This window comes from Sebastes umbrosus, chromosome 16 (genome assembly GCF_015220745.1).
Source record: "Sebastes umbrosus isolate fSebUmb1 chromosome 16, fSebUmb1.pri, whole genome shotgun sequence".
NCBI classification, from domain to species: Eukaryota; Metazoa; Chordata; class Actinopteri; order Perciformes; family Sebastidae; genus Sebastes; species Sebastes umbrosus.
Window position 1 is genome coordinate 12,572,288 of NC_051284.1, and position 9,022 is coordinate 12,581,309.

The following is a 9,022-nucleotide window of genomic DNA, read 5'->3' on the forward strand; positions in this document are numbered from 1 at the left end:
TATCTGTAATTAACACATTATATCTTGTTTTATTATGCCTCCGTGCCGGCGATAGGTTGGTTGTCCATCACATTCTCTTGAACGCGATATTTCAGAAACGCCTTGAGGGAATTTCTTCGAATTTGACACAGACATCCACTTGGACTCAACTGATAAGTTTTTGGTGGTTAAAGGTCAAAACATACGTTTTTGGCCATAACTCAAGAATTCATGTTAATTATGACAATTTCACACAAATGTCTAAGAGGATAAAGCAGATGTGGATGTGAACTGCAGAGGCATACAACTGCAAGGTGGTAATTCTAGTTTAGTCAGTATTTTGTTATCCCAGGACTGAGCCAAGCTAGAGAGTGGTATCGATCTTCTCATCTAACTCTTGACAGGAAAGCAAATAATTCCCAAACTGTCAACTTTATTTCGTTAGCCTTTCTATAGAGTTTACTGTTAATTGCATATGGTATTGCAGAAAAGAATAACATATTTACAACGCAATTTTTCTAAAATGTTACAGAATCGGTTTTGATAAAAATCCCTTTATTTTTTTAGATGGCAGGCAAATGAAGACGGAGAGAACTTAGAGGTGAGATATCGAACCTGTGTGAGCGTAAACATGACTTTTTCCATAAATGTTACTAAAGATGCAAAAAATGATTTGTTTTGTCTAATCTCATCCTCTAGTCTCCTGACACGACATTAGAGGATTTCTTGGAGGAACTCGACGGCTTCACGGATGGAGAAGATCAGAAAGATGAGGACTCGAAAAAGAAGCTGTCGCCCAGCCCAGATTCACTCAGTGCATCTGAGGAAGGTAGCGGATCCATGGCTACACTGAGAGATGACGCACCCCCCACTCAGGGGACGGCAGAGGACTCGTCGCCTCGGGGTTCGGAGAAGAAAGTACGCTTCTCAGAGGAGCTCCTCCAGGGCCATCACACAAAGCAAACCACAGGCTCTCAGGACTCCGAATCAAGAAGTGCGACATCCTCAAAAGCTTCCTCACCTAAAAAAAACCAACACAAAGTGCAGGGGCCACAGCAGCCTCTTGAAAGTGCCAAGCAGGACGACGGTGGTCCTCAGGATGAGGGAGGTGGTCCGTCTGCTCCTCCTGTTGCCCAGCAGCAGGCGCCTGAAACTGAATGTAGTAAAAAAGACAGCGCCCTCCCCACAGCTCCCAGCACCTCCTCGGTTGAAAAAGCCTGTGCCTCTCTACAGGAGAGCTCTGTCCAGCCTGTAGAGCTTGCCAAGTGCAACATCAGCAACACAAACACAGGTATGAAATAGCTTCAACGGCCCTTACTTTTCTTCTATATCTGGATGGTTTATAACGAAACTAATGTTGGTTTTCTTACAAAGAGGAACTAATAGACGCCGGCCTGTCTGTCCTGAGCCTGGAGTCAGGAGAAACACGCCCGACACACTCCACCAGCAGCGACAAGGTCAGTGTGCGAGACAGCGTGAGGGATGGAAGAATCAATAGATGTGTAAATGGACTGATGGAGCGAAGTGCAAATGGATGATGAGTTAAATGGATGGAGAGAGAGAGGCAGTATATCTGCACTGCAGCTGTGTGATATCCAATTTCAGTTTAAGTACATTCACCACCTCTGAGGCCTGTTGGAGTGCAGGAGAAATAGTCTCATGAGAGGAGAATGCCTCTTCATCTCATCCACCACTGAAACAGCTTGATAATATATAACCGCCTGCTTAAATTATTCATATAGAAAAGAGATTCATAATTGGCTATTTTGGAAAAGAAATCATCTATCAACTAATACTTTGTGTATGTTCTTCTCTTTTTTTGCAGGCAAGAGAGCATGGGAAGATTGTTTGACATTTTCGGGATGTAAATACTGAAACCAAATCACAGCGACATAGAGCCTTTGCCTCTTTGTATTTGCATTTTTTGCTTCAGGTAACTCATTTGAGATGCCCTGTTTATGGCTTACACTCGAAACCATGGTTTAATTTTGCTGTGGTGTGGTTCTACCTGTGGAAGTTTTTGTCTAAAATTTGATGACGGAATGGTGAACGTTTTTTCCTGCTCAAATACTTTTTACATCCAAGCACTTTATTATGAGTATAAAAGTACGTGTACTGACACATTATTCAGCATGTTAGTACGCTGCTTGAGTGCAATATCATTGAATGTTTACATTTGTATGAGAATTTCAAGGTACATATCAGGAGGCTAGCTAATCAGTTACACTTAGATAGCCCTTGAAGATAAAGTCCAGCCACCGTCAAATTATCTAGTGCCTGATTCTGCCTTTGAGGTATTTTCAATAAGTGAATTAAAGTCTGTATTATATGATGATACAGCAGTGACAGACCTACAGTAGAGACTGAATTTCTGCACTCAAAACTGTGTGAGTAGATGTTGTTTATTAACTGCTTCCAGCATCAATCAATGGCCTTTCACCAATCAGAAATCAATACTCTATTAAAGGGCACATTTGAGACTTATTGTCGTATTGGCCACTGACCAAGACATTGTTAAGTTTCTAGGATATTACTACTGACATAAATGTTTTTTTGTTATTACGAACATTTAAAGGGGCACTCCGCTGATTTTACACATCAAGCTCGGTTCACTCCTCATGGTCCGTGCTACTCACCTTGTTAAAAAGGTCGTATAATGTCTTCTGTGGCTCTGGAGGAGCTCTATCCAGTCTGACAAAATAACCCTGATGATGTCATAGTGATGTCATCAAGGTTATCTCAATTTGGAAATCACAGATTTAACAGAAAGCCTACGTTAAAAAACTGGGGGTGTGGTGTTTGCTAGGCAGAGATGATCTAAAGCTGCGTTCATTTTACCTCGGAAATCGGAAGTCGGAGCTGGGAATGACGTCACACCCGAGTTGACCACATTCCTGTACGACAAGTCGGTAAAACTTAATTTGGTTTCCTTCAGCCAGGTTAGCCATTACTAGCAATAACAGTGACGCACTACACCGATATTTTGCTCACACAAATACCGTAGCAACATATAGAAGTTGGACAGTACTTCAGACAGAAGTGCTAATAAACTGTATTTTGCTACAGCTTTTTACTGTTGATGCACGGAGCAGTCGGGGCTGGTGAGGTTCGTCCGACTTTCTGAGTTGGAAATCCGACTTCAGGGGGCGTCCCGGTTGAAATTTCTGACTGGGAACTTGGAAATTCTGATTTCCCAGTTCAAATGGAACGCAGCATAACAAAGAAGTCCTATCAAGTTGGATTATGGGAAATGTAGTATCTAGGGTTTTTGGAGCTCGACCCATGCTAGGGACTGAAAGACAGGATATCTCGGCCTCTGCTACATAGAAACAGACTATTCTTCTTTTAATGTGTCTCCAAAGTCCACAAACTTTATATAAATACAGATCTAAATCTCTGGAGTACCCCTTTAATGTTAAGCTAATAGTCAGCTACTGTCAAAATCCATATTGCTGGCATCAAAATAATGTGGTTTGACGAATAATCAATGACACTGTGGAGATAGAATCTCAAACTTGCCCTTTAACACATTGTTGTTCCATAAAGTTGGCACAGTTTTACAGCTGAATCCCAATTATCTGGTCTTCCTCAGACTCTTATTATATGTTTCTAGGCACTTAATATGGAATTGTAATATATGTCTGTAATTTTACAAATTTGAACAATGAATAGCAAAGACTTTAAAGTCAACGTTTTGTGAATCAAAAATAATTTGAGAATTACAACATTATTTTCTTTAATAGTTTGCTCATGCTGTTTTTAAACAACCAGTGTTAAGCGTCCCAGTACGTAACAGCCTCCAACCATTTTCTCTGTTGAGGCTTTTGGCCCCTGTGGGACCGACAGACTTCAAGACAGTCAAAACACTGGGATTCAGCTGCAATTCCCTTTTTGCATTGTATTGTAATTTCTTCTCTTTTATAATAATGAAAGACGGCTGATATTTTTGAAAAGCTTCAAGAATTTAGCCAGTTGTTGTGCCTTGCATATTGGCTTCTTCAAATATTGAAGGTATACCTTTATTTCATGGCTTGAACCATAGCATACACTAGTGTTACATGTACTGTACTAACAGTTTATTTATTTGCCTCTCCATTTGGACAACAGAATGTTAACCAGAATGATTTTACACATCTAAAACTGTTTTAAAACAATGTCTCTGTGCATTATAGTAGCTGTTTTTTTTTTTTTCTCTGTGACATGTATGGTTTTTATTTATTGCCAGTTTATGATTTTATTTTTGGTATCAAGTGACAACCATAACAAGAAGCCTTACAAGAACTCTGTCCTCCTTTTTTTGGCTTTTTGTCAATGCAACAGTAGTAAACAGTTATGTAAGCAAGTAGAGAACATAGTGGACATGCTGTGAGCTGCGGGGCCCTGTCAGCTTCAATTGTGGTTACATAAAATACAAATCATCAGGAGCCTAGCACACAGGGAAAACAAAGTCACAAGCTTTGAGGCCAGTCTAGCCATCAAGAAAAAAAGTGTGCTGTTTCTGAATAGGGGCCTTATTCTATATTATATATGGAATTTGAATGGATGGTAACAGAAACATCTGTTTGAAAAACAGGTCGTACAGATTACCTCTGAAATATTTGAAATTCCCTGTGGGATTTAATTTAGTCAAATGAAATTTAGGACCTACAACCATAGAGCAGTTGTGCATTTGTCCTTGTTTAGCATTTAGTTGTTAGACATCTGTCACCTTGCTTAAATGTCACATTTAGGAGGTGGTTGTGATTGTCTTGCTCCACCTTGCTGTGTCCACTGCTGTCCTCCATGTTTTCACACACACTCATAAGGAAGGAATAATTGTGAGTGCCTGTGTATGAGTGTGTGTTTGTGTGTGTGTGTGTGTCAAGGTGTGATCCCTGCTAATTTAAATCTGTGTGCAACATAGCTTACTGTAGATCAGTTTGGAAGAAGGCATACAGAACATCAATAAAGTTTTTCTGTATTTCAAAACACTCAAATCATGACTGGTTTTGTTGCACTGTCACCCTCTCTTACCCTCTCACGTTGAACCTGCGAAAACACCACGAATATGCATGCAGTCCTATCTCCGGAGAGTTGTTACGTCTTAAGTGAAAAAAAAAACAAGGCAGCTGTGGTGAGTCTCAGAGATAAAAAGAGGGGCAGATGTGACAGAAATGTAGAGCACATTGCGGCATCAACAGTCCATCTCGTTACACCGCGGTCCACTGAGTCTGCCTTCATGCTGGATTTGATTAATTTCGGATGAGCTCTCCGCAGGGCTGCTGCATTGAAAGCAGCTCCCTCTCAGCCCTACAGGTGGGACCTCCCATAGGTGCTACTATTTTAATTATCTCCTCCCAAGGCTATCTCCATAGCAGCCTTCTGCCACTGAGGCTTTTGGGCTTGTGGCCTTCTGTACAGTGACAACAGAAGCCTCATTATCCTTGAAAATAGCGTGACCAGATCCCAACAAACCAAATGTGGGACGAAGAGTATGTTTGTGTGGGACAATGTGGGACACGTTACCAAGACTGAGAGGTAGTCTACAATGTTGATATAATGTCTATCTAACTTAAATAATAAGCATTTCTACTCTGCCCCCTATCTTGTAACATCTCTATGCTTTGCCCGAATGCATCCATAGATCTGCACATCACCTTTTGAGCTGCACGTTTCTTGTTAGACTCGCATGAACTGTGTCGCTTCATGTCGTATTCCCCCTTCGTGTGAAATTTAAAAGCAACCGGCAAATTTCACAAAAAACTCTGAGAATCGCCTTCCACCGGCTTATAAATACTTATAAGTAGTTTCACAGTCTTTGTTGTAGCTGCTCTTCCTTATCTTTGTGGTAGTTTCCATCATATTCCGCCTAAATCTGCATAGATTGTGACTTTCGCCGTGAAATGTTAACCTGCACTTGACCCACGTGTGCTCAGTTTGAAAGTGAACGCAGCCCTGTGAAGACAGCCTTCCTTGCTTTCTTCACAGCCATTGCATAAAAGCCAGATTTGAGAAAAAGCATCTGTCCTGCAGTGGTTTGACTTTTGAAAAATAGAGCCAATGAAAATGTGGGACATCGTCTCAATATGTGGGACGAGGGATCAAAATGCTGTGCAGTCCCTCGTAAAGGGGGTCACCTGGATGGTCGCCCTACTTGAAAATTAATGCTTTATTTTCTTTAGTTATTCTTTTTTAACGCAAACCCAAAGGTTTTTGATTCCTGCAAATGATATTATACAACACACAGTTTCAGTCCATAACACTCCTGGTTGACTTTGGTGCTAACCTAGCTAATAGTTTGAAGGGTCTGATGCAATAGCACAGTACTACAGTGGGGGTGTTGATATTATGGAAATGAGTCCCCGTAGGCTGTGCTGGAGGATTGAAGTGCAGAGTAGGATTATTTCAGCTGCACTCTTGCAGAAGCGTGCCATCCTGAGGAAAAAAAAAAAAAAAAAGAGCTCAATGTCAAATTGTTACTCCAAGTCCTTCATCCCTTCTGCTGTTAAGCTGCTGAACACAGACCATACCTATTTTAAATGACTGCTATTTAGAGGAATTTTAAGATATGTTGTTCTTATTTATTGTTTCTTATTTTTGGGCTTTTATTGCTATAATCCTATGTATTTATATGGTTCTTATTGTAACTTGTCCATCCAACTGCCCCATGCCTTTAATATGTTTCCTTTGACTTAACTAATTACTGGTTGTCTGCTGTAATGTATGGATGTATGGACTGGGAATGCTACAAATGAATTGCCCCCTTGGGGATAAATAAAGTTGTCTGAACTGAACTGAACCCGGGGGTGGCTCAGCCAATCAGAGAGCAGGTTCACAGCAGCTTCAGCAGGCCAGCCAGACAGCCTACTGCTGATCAGCCGCTGGGTGACACTAGAGGGAGAAAACCTGCTGCTGGACGGTAAACATGACCAGTAAACACAATATAACGTTGTTAAATCATAACAGTGACAGTCTATGCTTTGTTATAAGCTCGTAGATGTGTGTGTGTGAGAGGCCCTGCTCGGTGAAACCTGACGAGCGACACAGAGAAACTAAAATATCGGTGAGTTGCTGTAAAGATGAATGCTAGGCTAAGCCAGCAGTTAAAGGCAAGGCAAGGCAAGGCAGCTTTATTTGTATAGCACATTTCAACAAAAGCTGTGCTGGAAACAATATAAAGCCATGACATTAATGCATAATTGCTCAGTGTTTTCTCTGGCTGGTAAAGCTACTAAACTGAAGCAACATAAGTTATGTTTTGTCAGGTATTTTATTGGTATAGTCAGTGAATCTGATTAAAAAAACAAGACATAACAATATTGCGTCAGGTTTACACTGTATAGTTTGTGATTCATGTAACATTGTTTTTCTTTAAAGGGACTGTTTGTTAGAATCAGAAATGCTTGTTAACGGCGACACCTGTGGCCGTTAAGTCAAAGAAAGTCAGCGTCGGGCTCGCGCTTGTGCCATGAACGAGCATCGCTCAAAACAATGAGGCGTCACACGTCAGCTAAAACCACAATATCACTATATTTCACCTGCTTGGCAGTAATGTTAGCTGACCAGACGAAGGTCTCTCCATGAATCAATGCTGATCCTAGTGTTGGCTTTTCCTGCCTCAGCCTCCCGACCGCGGCCGGAGAGAACAGGGGAGACACCGGAGTTTTGTCTGGGACGATAACGTTTCTTGCTGCGGAGCTCCGTCACTTCACAAGACACGGAAAACCTCTGTTGGTCTGGAGGAGCTGCAGCAGTTATTTCTGCACAAACGTCCACTGTACATTCACTAGATATTCTCAGAGCTAAACTAACTCTTCTGCAGTGTGTAGTGTGCGCGCATGCACGTGTAGAGGTGGAGCGAGAGAGTAAGAGAGCGAGAACGCGCGCGGTGTGTGAGTGAAGACAGGCAGGCAGCGGAGCAGAGTACAGCAGAGACTACGGCCCTGGAGACAAAAGCTACGGTCTCCCCCACGTCCTCCGACCGCGGCCAACACTGTTTAACAGAGGGGCTTCACTAGATATAACTATGCAGTTTTGGTGCTTCCGTGTAATTTGTGTTGGAGTCTGAGTCTGAACAGCGTACCCACACGCGAGCGCACATGGAACACCGACCCGGATTGATTTATACGTGTAAGAAGTTAAAAACAGTCCCTTTAACTCAAATTAATTTACTGTAAAAGTTATTTAAAGACTCTTAACACCCACACAGGTGTTTCCAGTTATTCTGGTTGATTAGAAGGTGAAGGTGGGACAGAGCTTTGATGGGAATTTATTATTTATTATTATTATTTATTAGGTCACAAATCTTCATCTACCAGTAAGAATGATAAAAGTGTAATTTGTCCCGCCCTAACAGGTTCAACAAAGCTAACAGGAGACTCATGGAGGATGTTAATCAATTAGTCTACACACCATCACAGTCCTGAGAAGAGGTCTAATCACTTGTGTGGGTGTACAGAGGCTTTAAAATATGGTGTATAATTTACATTATACTAGTGCAGTGCCCGTTCAGAACGTGCTCGTTCAGAACGTGCTCGTTCAGAACGGGCTGAATGCTTTGCCTGTGGTGTGGCTGCTTGCAGTTTTCTCGAGAGCAGCTTTCATGACATAGTTGCATCACACACCCAAGTCGCGGCTACTCACGTTCAGAAACACCCGTGAAATACACTCTGGTTCACAGGAAAAAAACAGTAACACACCCAGGTTGACACCGGGGAAATACAGTCTTTCTCACGGAAGAAAAACACACTTTACGCATGGCTTACTCACAGTCACTTCACATCGGTGATAGGGATGAGGGACATACACACATATAGACAGTGATTCCTTGCTTTATAGTTAGATGTATATCTGTTGTTGAAGTTAAAGGAATTAAGAATTACTGACAAATCAGAAAGGCAGTATATTAATGAACAGTTCTGGCCATGTCAGTGACTGCAGGTCAGGTTTTTTGAGTCGATTTGAAGCTGGTGACGAGCCAACCCAGACGAGACCTCTAGATCCCTGGACTGAAGATCCCTGAATTGAAGGTCCCAGAGCCAAGAACTGCCCGCCTCACCGCTTT

At 41.9% G+C, this 9,022-nt stretch overlaps 1 protein-coding gene across 4 annotated transcripts in view; it reads left to right on the top strand.

The window, feature by feature from the left end:
- The window catches only part of LOC119504509 (coiled-coil domain-containing protein 9B), a 20,668-nt gene extending 15,713 nt beyond the window's left edge, over positions 1-4,955 (top strand). For 2 of the 4 annotated variants that reach the window (XM_037796674.1, XM_037796670.1), the window contains exons 11-13: positions 547-580; positions 679-1,270; positions 1,354-1,717. In XM_037796674.1, the coding sequence (XP_037652602.1) occupies positions 547-580; positions 679-1,270; positions 1,354-1,517 (790 nt within the window). In that variant the 3' untranslated portion in view covers positions 1,518-1,717. Of the gene's footprint in view, positions 1-546; positions 581-678; positions 1,271-1,353; positions 1,718-1,804 lie in introns of those variants that run through there. The other 2 variants (XM_037796672.1, XM_037796673.1) reach the window with 2 other exon arrangements.
- The last annotated feature ends 4,067 nt before the right edge of the window (positions 4,956-9,022 follow it).